General features: G+C 42.8%; 1 protein-coding gene and 1 non-coding gene across 5 annotated transcripts in view; one reads left to right on the forward strand and one right to left on the reverse strand.

Annotated features, from left to right (window-relative positions):
* Positions 1-1734: 1734 nt before the first annotated feature.
* TRNAR-ACG (transfer RNA arginine (anticodon ACG)) lies at positions 1735-1807 on the reverse strand. Its single transcript has one exon. It is a non-coding gene; the product is annotated as a tRNA-Arg (tRNA).
* Positions 1808-2044: 237 nt separating this feature from the next.
* LOC146207557 (sodium- and chloride-dependent GABA transporter 1-like) overlaps positions 2045-26739 on the forward strand; it is a 36512-nt gene continuing 11817 nt past the window's right edge. The window contains exons 1-12 of one of the 4 annotated variants that reach the window (XM_084588487.1): positions 2045-2190; positions 2254-2304; positions 7328-7644; positions 10489-10620; positions 11800-12013; positions 12731-12863; positions 14780-14914; positions 16740-16843; positions 17954-18078; positions 20914-21026; positions 22546-22674; positions 23851-23953. In XM_084588487.1, the coding sequence (XP_084444613.1) occupies positions 7350-7644; positions 10489-10620; positions 11800-12013; positions 12731-12863; positions 14780-14914; positions 16740-16843; positions 17954-18078; positions 20914-21026; positions 22546-22674; positions 23851-23953 (1483 nt within the window). In that variant the 5' untranslated portion in view covers positions 2045-2190; positions 2254-2304; positions 7328-7349. Of the gene's footprint in view, positions 2191-2253; positions 2305-2342; positions 2453-2483; positions 2748-7327; positions 7645-10488; positions 10621-11799; positions 12014-12730; positions 12864-14779; positions 14915-16739; positions 16844-17953; positions 18079-20913; positions 21027-22545; positions 22675-23850; positions 23954-26739 lie in introns of those variants that run through there. The other 3 variants (XM_084588501.1, XM_084588494.1, XM_084588509.1) reach the window with 3 other exon arrangements.

Raw genomic sequence — 26739 nt, forward strand, 5'->3', positions numbered from 1 at the left:
GCTATGCTCGGCTGCTGAGCCAGTACCCACGTTCGATTGTTATTACTGTACTGTATTACAGTACTATCCGAACTCACACTTGCCGGAGAAAATGTGATATAGATACTGCGCCTTTCCTTTCCTGTAAACCAATTATAATTATATGTAGGACTGCAACAAATGCCGACAAGAGGCTAACGATGGGAGGCAAATTACAGGATAGGAAGGGTACGCTTTCAGAGACCCTCTACATACTGTCGTGGACAAAGTGTACGCGTGTCCCACGTTTGCGGCTGCTGCTGCGTGGCGTTCCATGGCGCGCGTTCAAGTGTGGGATTGTAGATCAGGAACGCTAGACGAGATGAGGCTTCTCAGGCTTTCGCCTTTCAATACTTTAGTCACTAAAATCTCTCGTAATTTTTTAAGGCGAAAGCCTTTAATGGCTCATGCTGTCATGGACAAAGTGTGTCCCGCTTTTGCGGCGTTCTGATTGGCCGAGGCGGGATGCCTCTCTGCCATCTGCAATGTCACACTTGAACGCGCGCCAAGGAACGCCACTCGACAGCAGCGATGGTGTACTGTCCAAACACACTTGCCGGAGAAAATGTAATAGATGCTGCGCCTTCCCTTTCCTGTAAAACAATTATAATTATATGTAGCACTGCAACAAATGCCGACAAGAGGCTAACGATGGGAGGCAAATTACAGGATGAAGGGTAGGCTTTCGCCATTCTGCTCTTAGGAAACATCTAAGAGACCCTTTAATTTTTTTCTTTCGCTCCTACCTTCTTCCCAAGCTTACTCACAGCAATCTTTCTTCTTGAAGACTAATTTAAATTTTCGAGCGGCATATGGTAATAAGCGGCACACCAAAAGTATTTGGGCTATTCATGTGTGCACCTGCACGTAGTCGCATTAAAATGTTAAGGGCAGAATTGTACTTCAAGCAAATTTAACCCTTGGCCAACCCATTCATACTGCGTCGTCGCATTGCACTATGAACAATCAGTGTCCGTCTTGAGCCCCGCCGGGGTGGTGCAGTGGTAAGACGCCCGACTACTGTGCCGGAGTACCCGGGTTCGATCCCGACTTCGGCGGCTGCGTTTCGATGGAGGCGAAACGAAGAGGCGTCCGTGTGCTGTGCGATGTCAGCGCACGTTAAAGATCCCCAGGTGGTCGAAATTACTCCGTAGCCCTTCACTACGGCTCCTCTTTCTCTCTATCCACTTTCACTCCCACCTTCCTCCCTTCCCTTACGGCGCGGTTCAGGTGTCCACAGCTACAAGTGTGACAGATACTGCGCCTTTCCCTTCCTGTGAACCATTATTAATTAATTATTATTAGTGTCCGTCTTGATTCCAAAGCTGCTCCTCAGAGAGAGAGAGAGAGAAAGAAAGAGAGAAGGCAGAGAGGTTAACCAGGAAAGCTTCCGGTTTGCTACCCTGCACTGGGGAAGGGGAATGAGGAGTTTAAAGGAGAAAGAAGAGAATGATAGGAAAGGTAAGGCGCCGAGGAGCACAGTCACAGTTTCTCAATCAAGTTTGTCTCTCTTATAAAACACATAAGTGCTTTGAAGGCTTTGCCGTTGGACGCCTTCTGTGGCCATGGGCCGAGGATTTTCTCCTCTGTGAAAGGACGGCTGTCAAGATGGTCCAGAGCCGAACGCAGCGCATATCTTTCGCTTGAAAAAGCTTCTCAGCATTTTGCATAAAAGTCTCCGGTCAAAATAACAAACAAAAAAAAAACAAAAAAAATCGAGCCTGCCAGGATTCGAACCTGGAATCTTCTGATCCGTAGTCAGACGCGTTATCCGTTGCGCCACAGGCCCATACGTCGGTGCAGGGGATATTTAAACTTATATAAATCTATTTCTATTCTGGTTAAACAAAATACATTTATTATTTTTTTTTGTATTGTGACAGTTATTTCAATAGTACTGTACATCGTAAACCCTAAGTAATAAAACAAAGATTTTAAATATTTTACTCGATGAAGCGTCAGGGCTTACACTCGAGTCTATCTTGCACTGTATTATTAGCCTTAGTGCGAATACGTTAACACGTCTCGACTTAAACGTTTCTGTGCCGGCAAATTTGTGTGAGGTACGCTGCCGGCGCAGAAGCGGAATGTAGGAAATCTATGCTGTGATTCATACTCACGTCGCTCGTAGCTGGTTGTCTAATGTTACAAAGCTCGTAGCAGCGCTCAAGTGTGCGTAAAGTTGGTTACTAGCCTTCCGAGAGCGCCCGGTGCATGTTTCCTTTTCTTTTCCAGCCTTCGAATCCAAGTCAGCTGGCAAAGTCAGCTCGACGGCTTTTCCTTGAGGTAATATATTATTCCTCTTTTTTTGTTTATATTATGCTAATGCGATCGACGTGAGCTGGCTTCTGCGCGAGCCGTTCTTTTCTACGTGACTCTGCTGAGCTGGGCTGTCCGGGGGAAATGTCGATTGTCTGCCCTCATTCGCTTTAAGGTATCATTTGTTCTGCGCGCCAGAAGCGTTCGTGCTGCAGTACACTCAAATCGACTGCGTCATAATAACTTATTAATGCGATGCCCGCAAATGCCTATCTTGGTGATCAATCGTGCTCGTACCTCTGATTCCTGCCTGCGTTACTCTACTTTTCTGAGACGAGCAGTGTAGATGTTTCTTCGGATTAAGCTGCCTTTCAAGCACTTATCTCTGTGTAGACTCTTGTACAGTGTTCTCTTCTATACCAGGCTGTGAACAGTTTTATGGCAGTAGTCTCCTGCGGTAAGTGACATCGGTAAGTGACATCGAGCGTGACGATGGCGCAAGTTCATGCTTTTATCCGGGTCACCGCGGACAGGATGAACTGGCTCCGGAAGTGTATTGACCCCAAGTTGACAGCTCAGCGATGACCATCTTCCGCGTTTTAAGAACGCAACAGATGCAAGTCGCTATGAGCCATATTTTGTACTTCGCCGGCTAACTCTACGCGCCTGGCTGCGCCGTCCGCTTTAAGTAAGCGATAAGACCTTGGGCCCATTCCTCTCATCAAATGCTATGTCGCTCCTTATCCGGGAACCCGCGAGTCGTCGTATCGGCGCGTACTCAGGGGCAATGTTTGCACCCGCACCGTGTGCGGTTGTCACGACATGTTTTCTCGTTTCTTGTCTCCAAGCCCGAGCGATCAGCGTTACCATGCACACACGCGCATGTGGCGTCAAGAGCTTTCTTTAACTAGAGCAGGTACGTGGCGGGAGTTGTTAGACCAGCTGTTTTGAAATGCAAGTGCTATCATCTTTGCCTAACTAGTGCTGTTACTGTTAAGCCGAGCAGAAGTTAACAAAAAAAAAAAGAAAACTTGGATTTGTCTCTTCTGGCGTGTAATGTCGAATGTAGCAGTTATGTTTAAAATCCACGAAGAATATGCAGGAATGTGTTATCTTTGTGAAATAGCGCAGAATGAGAAGTTCTTTTCTTGTAAGCATGAGGCAGCTAGAGAAGAGGCTCACGAATAATTTTTCTTTTCTAAAGGCGAGCTGGAATGAATTAATATCTCGAAAAAATAATTTGCAGGACATCATTAACGGACTTTAATAATTATCATGATGATGATGATGATGATGATTAAAGTCCTTCACTACTCGTCTAAATTTCCTTGATTGAAAGAGGAATGAGCATATTGCATGACAGTCAATATGCAAAGAGCTCTTCCTAAAAATATTTGCCATCAATTTTGTGTTGTGTTCTTTTTTTCTTGTAATTTTATATAAGACAGTATACTGCATGGATTACTGCATAATAGTTGCCTATGATTTCTGAATAATTTATAAAGTTCTTCTCTTACCTATTTCGGTTCTGGTTTCAACAGCTGAATGAGACATATAATGTCAAATGTCAGTACAGGTCACTTGAAGCATGAACTGCAGTATCGTTGCTTTTTCTTCTAGACTCACTATAATATGGCTGTCTGCTTCAAGAGCCAACATCATGACAAAGTCATACATTGCATTAAAAATTTATTGCAGCCATATCAAGGCTGCCTCATTCTTCTTATGTACCTGTTCCAGTTTTCTGAAAGCAGGTATAGTGCTCTGAAAAAAAAAAAAAAAAAAAAGAAAAAAAAAAAAACAATTGTTAGCAGTCTCATCTAAGTGAATCAGATCTGGAGCTCTGAGCTCCAATAAATGTACAGTTTTGTCAAGCTATCATAGCCATCATTTCGCTGTGAAATTACAACTTGAGAGAAGAAATTTAGTGATAAATTATTTAGAGGTCATTGGGAAATACCCCTTGGCAATCCATGTGTACTATGGTCTTATGCATAACTACAAAGAAAACATGCTGCTGGAATGTGGTGTCTATGCTCCTTTAATTATTAAAAACCAGTGACTCCAGCTGCAGGTTCTTCGTAAGTTATTTTCTTGTATGTTATTGAAAATCCAGCAGGAAAACTAATTGTCTGTCTTATTAGACCACATTGTTTGCAGGGACTCTTTGTTTTTGTTCTTCTGGGGCTTCACCAGCTATGTAGTGCAGTCATACATTGCATTAAAAATTTATTGCAGCCATATCAAGGCTACCTCATTCTTATGTACCTGTTCCAGTTTTCTGAAAGCAGGTATAGTGCTCTGAAAAAAAACAATAATTGTTTTAGCAGTCTCATCTAAGTGAATCAGATCTGGAGCTCTGAGCTCCAATAAATGTACAGTTTTGTCAAAAGTTTAGAGTCCAAGACATCTGCTTCTAAGGGGTGTAGTGATGCTCCTTTAGCATTTGTGTAAGTTTTTTCTGCTGGAGAGGGGAGGACAAAAAATATTCTTACCTTCAGGAGATTTGGAACACTGCACTATGCTTTAGAAACCATGCAGTGTAGTTCGGAAGTAAATCCCCTGAACTCGAAACCTTTGACAAAGATTGTAACTTTCTCTGTATAGGTGTGCAGTATGTGTTTGTCAGTTGTAGTTATAATCCTTTCCTTATAGGGACGCAGATGTGAATAACAAATGATGTGATAGGTAAATACTTTAATCCAGTAAAATAAGTGGAGTAGCTCTTCTGTGTAATTCTGCAATTGAAACTGTCGTATTTGTTCACTTGTTGAAGCCCATAATTTTGCCTTTTCTTCAGGCAGCGTAGAGCAAAATATACCTATATTTGCACTGCACTGTGAGGAACTTCTTGTTCTTTTTAATATCACATTTACACTCTATTGCTAAGCAGGTTAGTTGCAGTATTCGGCTTCTTCCTTCTCTTCTGAATTGATTGAAACAAGATATTTGTAATTGTACAGTGTCCTACAGCCATGCAAGCAATCACTCGTCACCCACTTTTTTTGCCAGCTTTTGACGCCCGGTAAAGTTTTCAACTGTTGCTCAAGAGCAACTCTGTGCTGCAAAAGGGTCAGGCAGGCGTCTGAGGAATTTCAAGAAAGAAGACATCTGCATGTAGTAACTTCAGAAACCGAAGAGTAGCAAATAGTAAACCCCATTTATATTTGCATTTTAATTTTGTGTTGCTGAACCAAAACGATAGCCCCCATATATATTTGTCCTCTTTTGTTTCCGAGCTTCCAATTTCAATGCAGCATAGAAGAATTCCCAGTAAGACATATCCACACTTTTTAGTGGAGAAATGTGTGTCAGGTGTTTTTGTTTTTATTAGTTGTGATAAGAGTGAAGGTGAAAAAGACTTCTATATGCATCATAGGCATTATAGAGTGAAATATCTGTTTAAATAGAAGAACTGTTTTCACAGAGTGCCTTTTTGCTGATTGTTAAGTATAGTTCACACACTGTGGATGTGCTGATGGGGCCTAAATCATGTCAGTCACTTCAGTCAAGAAACATTTTTCCAAATGAGAATTTATTCAGTCAGTGGTATATCCAACGCCCTCACCACCATTTTAGCGAAGTTAGAGGTCTTGTTTAAAGCACAGGATGTTGCTTGAGAATATTGTTGCATCTCATCACTGCCACCTTTGCCGAGTTCTTTCTTGTGGTTCTTTGTTGCTGCTCATAGCCTCTGACTGCTTTTGTATGAAACTGCCACTTCTGTAACTGGCAGCAAATGATCTGTATCAGTACTGCTGTGCTTAAACAAACAAACAAACAATCCTACCAGTACTGTAGTACAGGTACTTCTCTACTGAAAGACAGGTTTCCGCAACATGCAAGTTTGGGAACAGTTCAGTTCAGTGTGCTGGATAAGTCTCAAGATTTGCAGGTCAAGCTGTCGTGACTGAAACACAAAATTATGGGCTGCTCTCTTGTGCACCTGTTTGCATTAGTGGCCCTTTCTTGGTAGCATGATGGATTTTGTATACCAGCTTTGCTTTTGCCACCCTTTCTTGTGTCTTGTGTGAGTGAAAACCCTTTCCACTCTGCTAATCGATGCCTTCTGTATTTGTCTGCATCATAGAGCCACTCACATATTAAACATGTCCAGTGTTTTACTGGTTGAAATGTACATTTCCGTCATTACTTCACCTGTGTGAAGAGTGTCAAAATAGCATTGTGGACAAGCTGTATTGCATCTTAAAAGAAACATACAGCACTTTCACGTGCCCTTTCATTCCCTAGTCTTTTGTTAAAGTTGAGCTGTTTCATTCTTTTAGGATACAATGAGTGTGCCCCACACATTTTCATAGAGTTTGTAGGGAAAAAGTGTATCCATTACACGTGTAAATACAGTACATCTGACTGCATAACTATTCTGTCATTTATTTTCTGCTATTGTGGATAGTGCCTTTAGTATGCCATGTAAAAATAGGCATTTGCTTACACTACCTAGATTCAAAGAGGAAATCCATTTGGGGATACTTATGCTCTGTTTTTAATGGTACAACACAACAGCAATAATGACTCCATCTGTGGCTCCCCTTGCGGTTCCGCGTCCACATACATACGCTTTTCCACTCGCTTAATCCTATTACTTAATTACAAATCCCTAAATTATACCTCTCTTATCACACACATATTCATTAGCATATAATTGTAAGTTACCACATTGTGGGAAAGACTACCTGACATAGATATAAATCTCACTTTCACCAAGTAGCACCCACATGCACTAGGGGTAGCATGTCTGATTCAGGATCCAAAGGCCCCAGTTTCAATTCCCATCTCACCTTCCATAAAGCTCCAGCCAACTTGGCCATGTTAGTTGGCCTTGTGACCTTGCACAACCTGCCAGCTAATTGGATCTCAGCCATGCCACCTGCCAGCTACCAGCTGCCATTGGTTTCCTTGTAGTTTTTCCCTCACAGTAGACTTTCAGCAGAATAGGAGCCTTATTGCTGGCACATTAATCAAATTCGGATTGGTTTCATTTGTCTTATCTTATGCGGAGTGACATACTGGATTGTTCCTGGTTCCGCAGAATGACATTGTGACGAGCAGCCATGGAAATGCCTAGTTCAGAGCCCTCGGAGAACATCAGAGTCCATGAAAGCAGGTCTTCCGAGAAAAACAAGGATGGGTCGCATGGTGGGGAGCTGAGGCCACCTGCCACCAGGGCGCCACCTGCCGCAGCTTTTCAACTGCAGCCGCCAGAGGAAAGCCAACACTCCACCAATCAGTCGCAGGATCGCGGCAAGTGGGAGAGCCGGCTGGACTTTATTTTTAGCTGCATCAACTATGCTGTTGGCCTGGGCAACGTCTGGCGTTTTCCCTACCTTTGCTATGAGAATGGAGGAGGTTTGTGCTATTTTGCTGTCGCTGTAAGCTTTTGTGCTAAATGCATTCTGCTTCTGTCCACAGTTCAGTCAAGATAATTTGCATCCTTCAGGACGATGCATTCAATCTGAACTGATCGATTTATTGAAATATGATAAAGTGTATTTATTTATTGTAGCTATAGTTGTTAGACATGTAATTTTATTCTCAAATGTTTGTGCCTGATCATGATAACAATATATGTGCTGATGAATTGTTCTTTGTACTTGATTGAGCTTCATTGATAGCTGTCACTCAGCTTCTTGCTTACAGAGAGCATTTCATAAATTTACACGACTTGAATTTATGAATTTGTGTTGCAGGGGCACAAAGATGTGCAGTGTCAAGTTAGGGGGGGGCAGAGAGTTATGGCATCAATGACGCTGCACTTAATGCAGAACTCGATATTTCAGTTTGGATACGCAACCTTCTGTGACTAGCTGTCTGAAAGGGCGTCTTCCATCAAAATACCTTGGCTTTGGAGACACCTCAGAGTGGCATGCATCGACCTTTGACGAGGCCAAGTAATTGTGAATATTGGACTTCTTCACATTCATCACTCAGTAGAATTTTATAGTCTCCTGCAACCTTTGCATTAGCCCTGCAAATATTCCCGATGTCCCTGTGTGTGGCATTATGAAAAATGGGGAGGAGGGAATTTATAATTTGAAACCTATTAAAAGCTACTTGCCATTTACAATTTTAATCTATCTAGGTTCTAATGCCTTGCAGTACTCTCTACAGAAAGCAATCTGGCAAAAGCATTGACATTGTGAAAGTAATAATCAGCCCCTATGCTACCCTTACACACACGGAATAAGGGAAATCATTTATCCAATGCTTCCACAGTTGTTATTTCATTGGGAAGCCACCAGAGTGATACATGCAGAGTTGGATTTATGGATCGCTTCTGAAGGAGGTGATTGAGTGGAGGGGATGATTCTATATAATCCATGTATTTTTCTTCTTCATTTTTTTTTTTTTTTTGTTAAAGAAAATGTGTTTAAACCTTGCTTTCTAATGTAGAGTGTTTCTTGCTTAATGGAGTGAGACAGCCTCCCCCCCACCACTTTAAATCTGCTCCCAGTATTACAAGATGTGTTCAGTACGTTTTGCATCTGAATGTGAAATATATTTTTAGGAGAAAAATGGAACTTATTACTTTTTAGTGTCTTCACATAAACACACAAATTGATTCCACTCTGCTTCCTATGGTAGCACTCGCAGCAGAAGGAGACTTCATGCTGCAGGAACTCTGTCACTGCATTTTTTTTTTACTGCATTACCATCAGGAAATGGTTGACCATGCAGTGATTTCTTACGGTTACAAAAGAGTAAGCAATCACTTAGACCCTTATTTGAACTGCAGAAGGAATGGCTAGGCTCCATGAAGCCGCATTCTCAAATCGCAAGTTTTGCTTTACAAAATTTGTCAGTTTTCTCATTGTTGGGAGGCAGAAGCTTGCTTGCCAACAACTTCTCCTGGTTGACCATGCAGTGATTTCTTACGGTTACAAAAGAGTAAGCAATCACTTGAACCCTTATTTGAACTGCAGAAGGAATGGCTAGGCTCCATGAAGCCACATTCTCAAATCGCAAGTTTTGCTTTACAAAATTTGTCAGTTTTCTTATTGTTGGGAGGCAGAAGCTTGCTCGCCAACAACTTCTCCTGTGACGTTTCTAATTCTTTGCATAATGCCTTCATTGTTAAAAAGTAGGTACTTCCAGTCTTCATCTTCCATGGCTTGAATATCAGCAATAGAATGGCTCTTGCATCCAGAAAAACTATTGCCATAATTTTGCAATTGAAATGTGCAAAAGAAATGTTACTTTAGAATTGTTGATCCTCGGGCTTCCATTGCATAGACTCTTTGTTGACTCTGAATTGTGTTAGTGGACCCATGTTTCATCACACACATAACATTTCAGGCATAGAAGACTCCTGTCCATAGCGCTGGGGCTAAATTTTTTCAGTCAACAATTGTGGCACCCACCAGGAATTTAATGCCATTAAGCGTCGTGAATTATGGTGGAAACTGAGCCTGCAAAATCATGGCTTCCAAATTATGAAACATTTCATCTGAAAATCCTTCTGTAGATTGTTCTTTATTGATGGTCCTCTTAATGGATGCTCCACCATGCTTAGACTCCTTGACCTAAAACTTGTACAGCAATTATGCTCCAACATTTTCTCATTTATTTTCTATTAAAAAAATTTAATCGGTACTTTAAGCAGGCTTGATTACGGCTGCTGCATTGATGTACAGGGAACATAAAGCAAGTAAACTTCAACTTCAGCTTTTCTCAACCTGCTCATAAGCACAGCTCAAGCTCAGCTCTAGTACAAGCTTAGTTCTCTGACGTTAGCAGGGGATAATGCGCTAAACGACTTGCTTTTGCAAATGTAACCCTGTTATCAATAAACCTTAGTTGTCAGTGCGCGCTTGTCCTGTGTACGTGGTTCCTGCTTTCTTGTGTATCTGTGTATATCGTAGCGCGAAAATTCTTGAAATGGTAAACCAACTAGCCCCCATTGCTGCTTTGCTTGACTTGCTTGACTTGCCTAGTATATGTGTCGAATGAAGTTCTGAAGGTGTTTATTTTGATTGATATTTGTACCTTGCCAGGCTTGCAGATGTAATTAAGCAGAGCTACTACTGTTACTGCTGGTGATGATGCTAAGTCAGGCCAGTTGCTTGCCGACATTAGCAAAACAGTGAACTGGGCGAACTGATAGAGCCACTCAACCAGAAAGCACGAAATGGACTTCAGCTCATATTGCCGGTATTTTGCTCTTCTGAGGCGTGTTGGGCTGATCTCTTGCAGGTGCTTTCCTGGTGCCTTACTTTGTGTGCTTGGTGCTGACAGCTGTTCCATCCTTCCTCCTGGAAGTAGCCCTGGGCCAATACGTCTGTCGAGGTGGCATTGGTGTCTGGAAGCTTGTGCCCATTTTCAAAGGTCCTCTTTACTATTATTACTATTATTTATTTATTTTTTGCGATGGTATTCTTTCTGGACCCTGCCTTCACATCTGTCTTTTTTTTTTCTTTGTTCCCTGTCTTTGTCTCCAGGTTTTTATTAATTTTTTAATTGTTTATTTGCATGTCCCACGGCGCTGTGAGGACACATAGCAGGATTTCGATAATAGAATCACGGTTGATGTGAACTTCACGACTGCACCTTCAAATACTAGGTGCTGCACACACCACATATCGCTGACGCATAGTGACCAGTAGCGCGCTCGCCGGTCATGTGTTGTTGACCACAAGCACTAAAAGCAGTGTGCACCATGCACATTGAAGTGTCATGTCACCAGTTGGGTACCTAGGCTACAAATCAGTGTTGCATGGCACGGACTGCAAGCAGCCAGCAGGGTGCTCATAACTGCAAAAAATAACAGTCAGCTTTAACCGGAAGTGCATTATGTTCTTACCTTTCTTGAAACAAATTTTGTTTGTTTTAGATGATGGAAATTTCGGATTGCATTAATGTTTTCGTGACTCCATGAGATTCACTTATTAAGATTGTACTTCATATTTTATTTATTTATACAAAATACCCCTGGAGACCCTCACAGTTCAGGTTATCGCATAGGGGGGGTAATGGCAAATAATCAAAAATAGACAAAACTATGAAGAGGAAAAGAACGAAAACTCAGCAGTTGACATTAGAAGGAAAATATTGAATAGCTATAGTTAAACATAAATAAGATTAGTTAGAAGGTAGGATGCACACATAAGTCATACAAACTATGACATGAGCTGTTAATATTGTTTACCTAGTATATAAAGTGTGTATAAACACGCATTTTAATCATATACCATGGGTTGGTGGGAGCAGTGAGTGAAGATATTTCACAAATTTACAAACAGGTGCATTGTAGTTGACCTGCCTGTAAACAGGTTTTCGGTTTCAACATATAATAAACAATGACTACACTGCTTTTTGCATCTGTGAAACCCCGTTTTTACAGCCATCACAATAAAAAAATTTGTGAAGCATTCCGTGGCCAAATTTTTGTGTTTCTGAATCCCTTCGTTTGCCTTGAGTGACATAGAAGCACCTTCTGTTTACATAAGCAGCTTCAAATGCTGGCCTGATATTCCTAACGTGTTGCTTCCACTTTTTACACTCCAGGTGTGGGAATTGCATCGATGGTGATGGTGTTCTTCTCGAACGTGTACTACATCATTGTGGTTGCCTGGATCATCTTCTACCTTTTTGCGTCCTTCACCAGTGAGCTGCCATGGCAGGGTTGCGGCAACCACTGGAACACCGATCGATGCAGGGAGCCAAATGCCACCAGTCCCATCAACAGCAGCTTTACGACGCCTGTCTCCGAGTATTGGGAGTGAGTACCTAATTGCTTTTTTTCTTAATATGCCAGGCAGACTTGTCATGACGTGCACGTGGCATTCATCGTGAATTGTTTTTGCAGAACAAAAGACAGTGTTACAAACATCTTGCGTTTTGCATGTTTTGTTCTTGATCTGGGTCAAGCCACACAGCTACAATATTCCTAGGCATTCAGTCGTGGTGTCATCAAGGTTTTCTTTTGCAAAAAATAAAACGAGGCAAATTGGAAATCTTGGGGATTTGTGACACTACATATATGGACTATAGAGATGTCTTATTAAATGGCTGCAGATTGATTGAGACCACCTGGTTTTTTTTAACTTGTACTGACATTGCATAGCACCTGGGTGCCTTTGGAATTAACATCCACTACTTGTAATTTCACTTGCGTCAAACTCCACAGATGAACACAAGTTCTGCCTTGTCTCCAGTTTTGACTGTGGGTATATATGCAGCGAAGCAGAGACGAACAGTTTTCGCAGAGGTATACTTAGTGACTACCTAGTGCCATCCTTTTTTTTTTTGTTGTTGTTTTTTGTTGTTTGTTTAAGAGCCAGGGCAAATTGCTGGTTTGGCAAAAGCAGGTGACTGGGTCAGAAGCGTTTGCAGTGGTGTAGAGAGAGGTGCGAAAATTAGCAGTGACAAGTGAGTGTCAGTAGGCCCGCTTTTAATTGTGTGGGCTCCTGTAAAAGGCGAACTGCGTGCCACGCAGGCGACGTGTACTCAGTATTTCCTCTGGGCTGGACGACGTGGGCAGTGTACGCGCGGAGCTGGCCCTGTATCTGCTGCTTGCTTGGGCCCTGGTGTTCTTGGTCACGTGGAAGGGCATCCACAAGAGCGGCAAGGTTGTGTGCCTACTACCCACACCATCTCTTAATCCTCCCATACCTGGTCTGGTAGTACTAAGCCAGTTGGCTTCAACCCTGGCACTTTGCTATTGAAATAACCTCACCTTAGCCATGAAATGATGCAGTAAAAGACCTCTGTTGATTCAAAAATCCAGATAATTCTGTCAACATGCAATGATTCTGTATACTCAACACTTGAATCTCTTTGTCTGAACACCATCTTGCAGCACTAACTCATACTTCCAGTACCATTTCTAACAGCACCCTTTCTTAACGGGCAATGCCGGATGTCGTTTTTGGGAAAGCAAGAGCACTGCCTTTTTGCAGTCCTCTGCAGGGCTCAAAATGTTTACTGATTCTTTTCAAGGGTTTAAACATGCAAAATTCTGTTCTTGTGATGCTTACCCACTAAGTACAATATGAATGTATTAAACAACACAGCTTTGATGGCATTGCTTGCTTGGATTTATAAAAGGAAGCAGAGGAACATTATTGAATGTCACTGCTCTTGAACAAATGTAATTAGTTTCCTGAAAAATTTGTTGAATAGAATAAGCCATTGGTTTCGCTGGAAGCATTGAATCCTGCCAACATCTATATAAATAAACACTTTTATACATCCATGGTGCAGAGAGGGCGAGATTAGATTCGTGACTACGAAAAACAAAATGACCTTGGGTTGGCAGGAAGCTGAATCGTCTAGGCACTATTTTAACAAAATTAATAGTCTTCGTGATACTGCAGCCACAAAGGAGATATTTATGTTGGTATTCTAACCTGCAACTCAAGAATGTTGCCTCTGCACACTTAATAGCTTTCTTTAGCAGTGCTGGAAGTACTGATATGGAGCGTGAGTCTATTTCGGGTGCTCATTCATTCCAGCGGGCTGCTGATGTGGAGAAGTGTCTAGCTATGACACACATGACAGGGGATAGCTTTTCTGAAACCTTCATTACATTGTACAGTCTTGCTCACACCAAGTTGTCATGCGTGCAGCCCAGCCGCATAGATTTAGTTTCACTTTTCTGTGCTTTATGCCAGCCGACGGTTATAGCAGCTATTGGTCACAGATCAACCATCTAATTGAGTCCAACTACAAGCTGCTACAGAGGCTGACTCACGCCTCATTCTTTTCTGTATAACATTCCTGACGATAGGACGCTGTATAAGGCATTGCAAGAAATCGTTGTTGCCATGCAGTTCTCATCTCAAAAGTAAATGACTATCTTCCAGGCTTTCACAAGACAAATATACGATCATACAAGCGGTTTTCAGCAGTATATATTTTAAGATCATTCAATAATTCGAACTTCTCAATAACTAAAACATTTTATTCCAGTCACTTTTAGTCTGAAATATTGAGTTTTACTGTAATTATCATTTTCTCCTCTGCAATGTCTGTGCTGCCTTTTGTGCATTACGCAGTCAAAATGCATTGTCTTTTTCCTGATTGGTGGAATTAATTGGTAGTAGTACATCGCACAGTAAGGATACATTTCAATACGTGGGTCGTCTCTTAACCTGTGGTTATAGGCATGAGATGTTAGTAGTAATGAACCTAACTTAGAGCCTTCTTGTACTGTGTGGGAAACATATATAGTAAATGTTTTTATACATGTAATCCTCTACAGATAATAATTCAGCACCTGCCAGTGCCATGCCCGTGATTTTTTTGCTCACAACGCTACGGCAACGTTGGATTTTTTGTGATTTTCTGTGTAATGGGATCTTCATCATGATAGCGTTAAAATGCCTCCAACTGATCAGATATGTTAGCATTGGTGCCCTTCGCCCATTCAATCCTTGTGGGACTGTCATCAATTTGGGATTGTCATCATCAGGTTTGTCACCAGTTCCCAAACTGATTGTCATCACATTGGGAGTTGAGGCTTAGGGCCTAACTTGGATTGCAGATCATCTGGTGCACAGCCCTGTTCCCGTATGTGATCCTGCTGGTGTTGTTGGTGAGAGGAGTGACGTTGCCTGGTGCCGGCACTGGCCTTCTGTTCTATGTGACGCCCCAGTGGGAGAAGCTCCTGGATCCCTACGTAAATCAACTATTTTTTTTTTCCCCTCTTTCTTTCGCTGAGAACTATTCAGGACTCGGAGATCATATGTACTGCATACTATCAGTCAGCTGTGCCGTCTATCGTTAACGTTTATTATCCAGTGGGAAGAAAACTCTCAAATTTTCAGATATTGATTAAGAATATGTGTATGTAAGCACTGTGCATAGCATGCAAATGAAAATATATGCCATATAAAGAATGTTTCGACATTTATTTCGCACACCTTGCTTTAAGGGGCCGTGACACGGCAGTTGCGATAATATTCTATTGCAAGAAATCCATAGAAGCGCTCTTTGGAGGGTTACAAGTCAAATTTAAAAGCTCTGTGTGGAGCCTATAATTTACAAATAATTTTTAGAAAGTGCTCTTACAGACCGCTCGCAACCGATAAGGGCGACAAGTCCCCGCATGCCCCCTTTCCGTTGACATCAACTGGGTTTTCAGGGTGTGTTCACTCATTGGACGCTCCAAAGTAGTGTGGAAAATTGGGGCACGGAGGGGTGCCATCACAACTTTTTTTCTTAATTCTTTTCTTGCACGCCGGCGTGTGTGGAGTTGAAGGGGGAGAGGAAGAACATCATTTTCGATCACACAAATGTTCACTGTTAGTGAAGCTAGCTTAAAAATTCTTGCGTTCTGGAGAGGACTGATGGAATTCTTATTGCTCATGCGCATTTTCTAGTTTTAGTAAATAGCTTTTCATGTTTTAAGTTGTACAATTGACTAAAAAGGCTAAGAAGTTAGCCAATCATCATGCCAATCTGGTGGGGCTGCAGCTCTGCCTGGACGCAAAGCACATTGGCACACGCAAAGCACATTGGCACTTTGTCGGGCACCTGATCCATTCAGTGTTAAGCTCTCTCTGTGCGAATGTCTTTTTCTTTGACAGCACTGTCTCACTGCCTTGCTGCTGTCCTAAAGGATCTCGTGATGCATCCTTATGATGCATTCATCAGAAATCTCATCAAGTGAATATGTCACATTGGGAAGGTGATGTCCCAGCAAAGAGGCTGGTACTGTGGGGTTGAAATAAAGGGACAGATATGTTGGCCCTCGCTTATTCGTTCGCGGTTGACTGTTTAAACCGCTGATCCCTCTCTATTATCGCGTGCACTTCGAATACATGCTGATCACTGATGGGGCAAGTCCTCACAGTATCAAATGAATTCCTAAATGATTCATCTTTGACACGCGAAAGCAACATTGTGAGTAAAATGCAATCCATACTAGGGGGCTACACGCTAATTTCAAACATAATTTCAACCGTCTGGCATTCTTTAACATGTGTTGAAAGTTTTGTGCATGGGTATGCTTGTATTTTACCTCACTTTAAAATGCAGCTTTCACAGCCCAGATGTAACATGTCAACTCGTGCTGAAAAGCCAAATGTCATATCCACTGGGCCAATGTGACAGGCATCACCATCAGGTACTCATATGTTAATTTGGACCATTGTTGTCACATATTGTCTGAAGAGGCAAGGGGGGGGGGGTAGAAAGAGTCGACAAGGAGAAAAAGACGGTGTAAGGAAATATATGTGGATGCTTTCTCAGTCTTTGTGAATACCTGAACAATGCTGTGAGAAAAGGAAGGAGAAAGTGATGAAAGAGTGAGTACAAAGTTACCAAGAATTATATGGTGATAAAAAAAAAGGTGTCTCAATTGATGAAGTTTCGGTAATCGCTTATATCGTTTCTTCTACAAATAAGGTATGCTAATTTAGTGCAAACGATTCTTTACAGGTCGGACAATCCACAGCGGCACTCGCAAACTGAGCTTTAGTGTCGCCTTTTTTTTGTTCCAGGTATGGATAGCTGCTGGCACTCAGGTGTTCTATACGTTTGGCATCGGCTTTGGCTCAGTCATTGCTCTGGGCAGCTACAACAAGTTCAACCACGACTTCTTCAGGTTTGCCTCAACTTGTTGCTCGATATTGAGTTACATTTTGCTTGTATGAAGGGATGACGCAGTATGCCTTCTTAGTTTCTAAATTGTTTTGCCAGACTCATCATGGCACAAACAGTGCGCTCTTGCTCTGTCATGTCGGAATCTTCTGTTTTTGTGGCACAATTAAAAATTTCCTTTTGGAGACATAGTGCAGTACTATATGCCACAGAAACATAATTGCTGCAGTCTGACTGCTGGCAATTTTTAATTGGGAGGCAGTGTGCACCTGTGTGGTATAAATGTGTTGTCGTTCCTTCATTTAATGGCCTGTTTCATAGCATATTGGCTTATTAATGTGCGATGCCTTATCAATGAGTGCTGGATGGTTCCTTGCTGAGCTTGGTTTGAGCATTTGATTAACGGATGAGCCAGAATTCTTCTAGTCCCATGTAGTTAAGGGTTGGACTGTTCAGTTTAAACCGAAAACCACGCATAAAAGTATTCTGAATTAGTTTGGTGAAAGCTGTTTTTTATTGAAAATGGTCCTGCCTGCATTGCTGTTACTTGGTAGGTTCCCTCACCTTGAGCTGAATCTACTAGTTGAATTCCTAGAGAATGGATATCACTGTGTTGGCAGTGGTATCTACAACTTCGGTGCAGAGCTCGAGGGATGTTTTGCCAGATAGAGGTTGAATTAGGAGGCCTCTGCCAGTTGCGTGCTATGTTTTGTCTTTGTGTTGAGTGATTTCCGAGTGGTCCTCTTCTGGCTTTGTTTTCTGTCACCTTACTCTGGCTGTGGCAGGTACGGGGATGATAGCGTTGGCTTCTCTATAAGGCTAACCGACACAAACATCTTTTCCATTGGGGACAGTGGTGTCTGCATTGGCAGTTTGAGTGGCTTTGCTCTGTGGCCAGGGGATTTGAGATAGGATGAAACAACTTAACGAGGGTTGTCAACTTGACTTGCACATTTTGAGAATAGATGCAAGTTTACTATTCTGATAGTTATACCAGCATCGTCTAGAAGGAGCCTTCTTGGCCTCGCGTTTGAAATTGATTGTGCTTAGACAATGCGTGGTGATAAACTTTGGTGTATGTGTCACTGCTTACGGGAAACGACTCCGTGCGCAGGGACTCAATGGTGCTCTGTGTTGTGAATCCTATGACGAGCATTGTAGCTGGTGCGGTCATTTTCTCGGTGCTGGGTCACCTGGCACACTTGACTGGTCGCCAGGTCAGCGACGTGTTCCGCTCAGGTGAGGAATAATATTGCTCTCTTTTCTTCACCTTTCTTTTTTGGTTTTGATGAAGCTGGCTGTGCTGGTGGCGATTCTATGGTAGCATGCTGCCAGTCTCACTTGGCAAACACTCTGTGAAAAACTAGGAATGTTGTGAATTGATTGTTTCTATTCATTTTTGACAAAGCTTGCTTAACAATATTAACTTTGGTAGGTTCCCTGACCTCGAGCTGAATCTACCAGTTGAATTCCTAGAGTATGGATATCACTGTGTTGACAGTGGTGCCCACAACTTCGGTGCGAAGCTCGAGGGATGTTTTGCCAGACCTCGAGGGTATTAATTTTGTGTTCTAATTTAGAAATTTTCAAACTGTGCTCCATGGAACCCTTGAGTATTTTGGTGAATTGACGCATGCATCAACACCAACCCTTCTTCATTCACTGTGTTCAGTCGTTTAGCATACTGTAATCACTCTTAGCAGACTGTTTCACTGAATCGTTAATAATTGGAATTTGAGCATATCTTAAGAGAGCATGCATTTGCAAGCACTTTATTGTGTACATGTCAGGCAGAAGGGGGCAGATGCCAAAATGTGCAAGGTTCCTCAGTACCATTGAAAACCATTTGTGTTCTCCAGAGCTAAAAAAATTTTAGGACCCTGTCTCTACAGTAAAAGCTCGTTAATTCGAACTTCACGGGACCGGGAAAAATGTTCGAATTATCCGATGTTCGAATTATCGAATGGCCTCGAAAAAACTGACCAAATCCGTTTGTACTACGGTAAATGTACCGTATTTAGTCGCGTAACGAACTCGCTCGCATAATGAACCCACCCAGCCCCGATTTGTGCCTACGAATCTGAAAGAAAAAAAAAATAATAAAGGCGCCAGTCGTTAGCGCGTCCCTCTGTTTCTCGCGCCTTCACGGTCCACAACGCATTTCTTGGCAGTGCGCCAAGATGCTGCGCGGCGATAACGGCGTGTTTATCTTTTGACTTTAGCTCCCGCAGGGAGGGAAGCGAACTTGGCAAAGTGCCAGCGCTTATCCGGTTGTGCAAGCCTCCTTTTCAGTACGTTCGCTTTATCATGCTATGAGCGACTTGGGCGGGCGGCGCCGTCTACTGCCACTCTAGAACGGTGCTAAAAGCTGGCGTCACGATCGCGGCTGACTCGCATGCTTCCGTTGACGACTGATGGGTGGAAAGATGAATGGCTATCGCAAAAAAAAAAAAAAAAAAAAAAAAAAGAGAAGTTTAATTCATAGTGCCCGTCCGAGATCATAGCCTTTTATGGGCATTGGCTGGGACCGCGCCGACAGTACTTATCCCTATTTTCAAATTAACAGGGTTGAAATTAACGAGTATTTAGTTGCGAGCTACGGAGGTTGCGCAGAAGCGAGAGCAGGCAGCTGCCGCCGCGCGGCCATGCACTGACCTTGCCGCGGCCGCGTCCCCTCCCTTCAACGCCGCCGGCCGCCACGCCGGTCATGGCGCCATTTAAGTTTTACCCACTCTTCCATGGTTTTACCTGGTTCCTTATTGTCCCCGTTTTGGACATGCGCAGCCTCTAATTATGCCTGCGGATCACGAAGGTGTTTCTTTATCCCCCCCCCCCCCCCCCCTTTTTTTTTTTTTTTTTTTTTTTTTGCCGCGTGACGTGCGCCAAGCCGCACAGACGCGGCGGCGCGTAGTTCGAATTATCCGTAGCGGAACCGACCCGCGTTCGAATTAACGGGCTTTTTTATGCACAGATCTCTATGGAGCTTGGCCGGACCAAGTAGTGTAGTTCGAATTATCCAAAAATTCGAATTACCGAGGTTCGAATTAACGAGCTTTCACTGTACTAGCGAAACAGTGTGCAACCTTCAACGTGGTCACATTAAATAAGGAACAAAAATTAAATCTGGCAGTTAGCTGGCACTTAATATAGCCAGCTGGATTTTAAAATCTTAATTCAGTTTTCAAAGTATTGGATGAAAGGTTCATATTATCCAAAAAATCAATTATATATGAAGTGTCTCCCCACCACCTTTCCCTCCAGAAGAAAATACCGGAAATTTGACGTGGTACGGCCAAATGTGAATTAGGTACACTAGCACTTCGGTTTTCACTTTGGTTTCGGGTTGCACGCACTCTTTAGTAAGTACAGTTGTAATCTGCCACATCGTGTAAAAGACCATGAAACAAATATAAAACTCCACTTTAACCAAGCTGCACAAGCTGCATGGCCTAGGAGTAGTGTGTCTGTCTGTATACCCATGCCCTCTAGAAGTCGAAAGCTTTCAAATTTGACTCTAATACTCGTAAGGACCACCTCTGTAGATTCCTTGCATTCAAATATTGCCGCAAGTAGCCTTTCAGGGACCCTTTAAGTATGTAACATATCATGGAAAGATCAAGCAAAAATCCCGTGTTCTTTTCTTTGTGATTATTTGAAGTGCGTATTAGGCCATCTTGCCTGTGTAGTACATGGAAAAGCTCACTTGTGGAATTCTGCATGAGATCCCAGATTAGAAGTGTCTTAATGCGATTGATCTTCGCAATAAATGATGCAGAAGAAAGCGAGGGGGACGCCTATGTGTATTTTTTTTTTTTTGTTGTGGCATTTTAAATTCAACCTTTTGTTCCATATAAATGTGGTTTTTCCACGGTCAGATTTATGAAAGTTGGCATGGTATTTGATCATTGTCGAGTATTCAGAAATACTTGAATGGCAGTCTTCGAATTGTTTAGTATGACCCAAATAATGAACATGTTTGGTTCTCATTGGAAATATTGAATATTCGCTTATGTCTAGTCTTCAGCTTTTTACTATGTTTTTCCATTCAACGTCACATGATGGAAAACGTTGCAGGACCAGGTCTTGCCTTTCTGGCCTACCCCGAGGTTGTGGCCAAGATGCCGGCATCACCTGTCTGGTCGGTGCTATTCTTCCTGATGCTGCTCGTGGTGGGGATTGACAGCCAGGTCAGTTCTGGTGGCCTTGGACGAGAACCTGGTTACTAGACACGTCTGCCAAAACATATGAAATCTGCTTTCTTATGAGATTAATATGTAAGGAGCAAGATAAAGTTGGGGCCCTCCTGACCCCTTGGATACACCGAGCTACAAGAAGCCATCTAGTTTCTAGGTCGTGCTCACTCTCATGTTCTCTCTCTCTCCTTGTATGCACCAACTGTGCGCCAACCTTGTCATCCTTAATTTTCCAGCTTTCAAGCCAGTGTAGCAGTCTCCTGCATCCTTATCTCACATAAGCACTCTTCCTTTCCTTTCACAACATGTTCTTTCTTTTCTGTTTCTTTCTAACATTGCCAAGCACACACACCCACTGCCATAGAAGTACCATATATTGCTGCGTATATGCCACCTGTCCCAACTCGCGCCCCATGATGGTCAAAGAAAGGTTTTCTCCAAATCTAAGTTGACACTTCCGCCGCCCAGCCTAGCTGAAGGCAAAAGATGTCCATGGTGCATTCTTTGTTACCTAGTTTCCCGTAATATGGCATTGCAGTGCACATATAGTTTAAAGCGACAGATCTGTAACAACGGATTGCTAAGGCGAGCACCTATCCAGTGCGATTAAATGGCGCAACTTCCTGCCTCACGTGCGGCCCGGCTGATGGGCCTAGCAAGCGTGAAGCCAAACTGCCAACATCCCTAGATGCTGTTTTGAATTTTTGTACGATGTGCTCTTGGAGGTTAGTATAGTCGGACACAACTCAAGAACGCAAGGGAGGCCCTCTAACCAGTGAAGCCAACTAGATGTCATTGCTAGTTTTATGTGACTACAATAGTTTTCTCTCCTACTATCTACCGATTGACCAGGAAAACAATTGTCAGATCAGGCAAGCCAGGTAAAAGGCACATAGCTTGAATTCTAATGTGATAGCTTTAGAGTTTCCAATCACTTCTTTGTCGCCAGCAATGAAATTGCATGATTGGTCAAGAAGTGATGATCTCATAAAGTTGACACAGCCATGAAGATCAATCATGGAACACCGCAGAGGATTTTTGACATAGCCTTCACTTTGGACCTCTTGGACGTATTTTCTGGCTTCTTCTGTAGGGTGCTGACATCATTACATGGTCCTGACATTAGCCAAGCATTTTTATATGTCTTTGAATTTGTTCAAGAAAAAAATATATATATAAATATAGGTGGTCAAGTAGTGGGATTGCAGCAGTATGCAGTGATTGAGCCTGTACTAAGTAATACTGGAAAAATTACACGTCTGAAATAAATACCCATAGTCACACAATAATAATCAGGATATTCATTTATTGGCAATTTTTTAAATTTTTAGTTGGTTCAAATCTAAAAGATAATTAGAATGGCTTTGCACAAAAGCAAGGATAGACATGGTGAGCACTTGTCTTGTTCTTGCTTATTTATTTGGCTGCTCTTTTATGGCTTCATACTTTTGCTGGATACATTAATTTCCCTGGAATGTACCGTACCTGAAACTGGCTCCGTACTGTCCTGCAGTTCTGCACTGCCGAGGCTCTCATAGCGGGCCTCATTGATGTGTGGCCTGTGCTACTGAGAAACCGGCCCGTGGTGACGCTCGTTTTCTGCACCATCCAGTTTCTTTTGGGACTCAGTATGGTCACGCAGGTGAGTTGACCATCTACTGTAAATTATTTCAAATCAAAGTGTACAAAAAAATGGTTTAGAATCACAGGCAGGACCTTTCGTGTTGGGGACTGTAATGCAACGAAGGACTAACACAATGTAGAGAACATAATAGTATAAAATAATATGATTGTGTTATTAATTAATAAAAAATTGTAAGAATATTATAATGCAAAGGATATTGTCATATAGGGCAGATAATGTCCGGATAAAAGTGTAACAGTTGCTGAAAAAAACTTTTCACAAAGTAACACAAACATGTTAATGCAGTGCAGCTTGATGTGGGGTATTGCACACTAATCAGATCATACTTCAACTGCTTTTGAAAGGAAGAGAGAGTGTCAGTTGGTCTGATGTCAAAATTTGAAAAGTTCCAAGATGATATATATAGTGCAAAATTGAGAATTTGTTTCCTTTGCAAAGATTGCACTTCCTTCTATTCTTGCCTCCATCATTATGTACAATGTGAGAGTAATTGCTTTTTAAAGGATCCACTGAGAGAATGATCCATTTATAATTCATGCTTTGCCCAGAGTTACAATTAGTGGACAAAATTAATAAGATAAGAGGCTCATCGGAATGTACATTGCAAAAAAATCCTGCTTCTTTTGAAGAGTTCCTTTTTAAAAACTGAAATGGGCAGACATATGGTCTTCTAAAGTGAAGCAATGCATATTTGGTTGAATTTGGTGGATGCTATGAAAATGATCAAATTTAAGTGAGTGTTCCTTTATCTTTTCAGATACCGGTGGTTTGTTGATGTTAATGGGTTTTCCTGCTGGTTAGGTTTCTCCACTAATGAGCCATACTTCAAGTATTAATTTTTCACCTTTCTTTGGGGCAAAGAAAGGAGGAGTAATAGGTAGACCATTTCCTTCCCTTCTCTTCAGCCAAAGAGGGACCAGATCATATGACCATAGATGGCAAATTGTTATTGGCATTTTTCATCGGCCAGAAAGAAATTGCATGATTACAGAGGAGTGGCAGTACAGGGTTTCCCATTGAATTAGTCTAAGCTTGCTGACAGGTGCTGCTGTGAAAATAAGGGTGGAGGCTTGTGTGCATTAAACTGTCGGTGTATGTCATACAAGTTGTACTGGAATGTCCGCTAACTGCCCCATGTTTTACAAAGAAATTTTGTGCTGCTCTTCATTTCAGGGTGGCATCTATCTATTTCAACTTGTTGATACATATGCTGTGTCCGGCATGACCCTCCTCTTCATAGTGTTTTTCCAAGACGTGGCCATCTCTTGGTTTTATGGTAAGCCGCTGTACTTTAACATCTTGATCCTCATGGATTTTATGTGCGAAATTTATTTGAGGGCCTTTATTTTCTTTTGCTGTTGCATCTGTTGTTGCTCCGTTGTTCCCTGCTTCTCCCACTTCTTCACTTCTTTCTTTTGTTCTCATTTTTGTTTCTCTCCGGCCCTTATTTCTCTTCATCTATTTTCACCTTCCTCTTTTTCATTTAATGCATTGGCAGCACTGTAATTTCCCAGCAAAATCCCATTGTGTCTGTATGCTTGCGTGCATGCAACAATGCACCTGCCAGATCAGAGCAGATTGAGGCACCTTCCAGGCCTGGCCGAAGGGTGGGTGAGCCCTCCACCTTCCAGAAGATGCCATCTATGAGAAATTTATGCAGGCAGTGGCATAGTTAAACAATCAGTGTGAGCTGGCAGCTGGGTCACGCTGGTGCTTCCCATGCTCTCGCACCATCGTGGCCCTCTTAGCGCGAACTTTGTCCGAAAAGGCTGTTCCGAAAGTTTTGCCCTCTGTGTGTTGTTGCCGGTGCCATTCTCGCTGCTGCAAGGTCTTGGTCACTTGCACCACCTCCTTCTTGCAGAGCCGGCAGTCGGCTTATCGCTCGGTGGCGAGCACGACTTGGGCTTGTCTACACCCACGTCGAGCCTCGCAATTGTGATGAGCATCTGGTGCACACCTGTATTACTGCGGCACATCACCTGCTGCGCCATCCGTGCACAGTGTTTTGTTTTTTTTTTTTTGTTCGTTGCTTTGTTTCTCGGTTGCCTGCAGAGGGACTTTTCCTTTAGCTTCCTCTTGCTGAGCAGTTTCACTTCTGAGCTGTAACCGTTTACCTAGGCAGTGAAGAAAACAAGACACAAAGCTGAGAGTATGATAGCAAGACGTGAGGGCAATAAACGCTTACTGGCACTCATGTCAGCAATAACATCACTCGAGAGCCCAATGCAGTGTAAATAGCGACAGTGATAAAAAAGAAAGCTGATGCTCCCATTTTTTTTTTTTTCTCTCTTCTATCTCTCTGTTTATGATAGCATCCCTCCATTTTTCTCCCTCTACTTGATCTCTACTTTCTCTTATCACCTTCCATCCTGTTCTGTTATCTTTCTGTCCCAGCTGAAAGGCAACCATTCAAAGTTGCCATTTGGTAGCCTTGGATGGCCATTATCCATTAGTGAAAGCTCGTTAATTCTAACCTCAATAATTCGAATTTTCGGATAATTCGAACTACGCTACTTGGTCCGGCCAAGCTCCCTAGAGCTTTGTGTATAAAAAAGCCCGTTAATTCGAACGCGAGTCGGTTCCGCCACGGATAATTCGAACTACACACCGCCGCGTCTGAGCACAGCACGTGGCAAAAAAAAAAATAACACCTCCGCAAAAGAGTGGCATAGTTAGAGGCTGCGCACGTCCAAAAAGGGGAACCAGGTAAAATTATGCAAGAGTTGGTAAAGCCTAAATGCGCCATATCCGGTGCTGCGGCCGGCGACACCGGAGGGTAGGGGTTGACGGCCGCAGTGGCGGCTGCCTGCTCTCTTTTCCGCGCAACCTCTGAAACTTGCAACTAAAAACTCATTAATTAGAGCCCTGTTAATTCGAAAATACGGGTGAGTACTGTCGGCGCCGTAACTGGGTGGATCGATGTAACACTGCTGCGCACCAGATGTCTGGTTGTAATACGTGGTGTTTGTTTCGTGCATGTATAGACCCCTCTCAAACATATGCAGAAACGACGCAGCATCTCCATCGTGTCATTCATAACTTTCCCGGTACTACAACACAGTTGGCCCGAGCACTGTGTGAAAGATATCTTTGTACCATGGTAGACCCTCGTCTTTCCCAATGCTCATACGCAGGCCAAACAAATCTGGAGCTGGATGTCCCTCTATGATTTGAAGGAGGCCCTAGCCAAAATGAAGCGCGGTACTGCACAGGGCTGGGACAAGGTTACCGTCAAACTTCTGGCGAACCTTCCGGATGCAGCGTACCATACCCTCCTTGAATTCACCAACCAAATCTGGCTGGGAGAGATTCCTCTCCCCCAGGATTGGAAGCAGCCTTAGTGACACTTATTCCTAAAGCAGGCAAGCCAATTAATGTAAAAAACCTGCACTCTATTTCCCTCACATCTTGTGTGGGCAAATTGATGGAGACTATGATGCAAGACAGGTTGTCCACTTACCTCAAAACACGTCACACTTTTGCGGACACTATGTGCAGTTTCCGACCACAGAAATCCGCACAAGATATACTTCTACAACTTCATCATGACATATTAGAGCCTAAAGAACTCCCTTACAAAGACAAGGTAGTCCTGGCCTTCGATTTGAAAGGAGCTTTCGATAACGTCAAACATGAAGTTATACTAAGTCATCTCCTAGCTACGGACTGTGGTCAGAATACATACTGATACATCTGGCAATTTCTCACCGGATGACAGGCCTATATATTCGAATTCAAGACAAAGAACATGGACCCTATACCATTGGATCCCGGGATACACCTCAGGGCGCAGTGTTGTCTCCCCTCCTCTTCAACCTTGCAATGAAAGACCTTCCCGCAAAATTAAGCTTCATGCCTAGCATCCGATATGCCATATATGCGGATATCTCTATCTGGGCAACGGAAGGCAATCTGGGACACATGGAAACAAGCCTACAACAGGCAGCGGAGGTGGTGGACGCTTACGCTGCATACTGTGGTCTGCAATGTGCCCCCACCAAGTCAGAATTTGTCCACATCCGTCCCTTCCCTCGGGATGACACTTCAATTTGCCTTACACTC

Source organism: Amblyomma maculatum, chromosome 1 (genome assembly GCF_055883805.1).
Source record: "Amblyomma maculatum isolate TAMU_Amacu chromosome 1, ASM5588380v1, whole genome shotgun sequence".
In the NCBI taxonomy this organism is placed as follows: Eukaryota; Metazoa; Arthropoda; class Arachnida; order Ixodida; family Ixodidae; genus Amblyomma; species Amblyomma maculatum.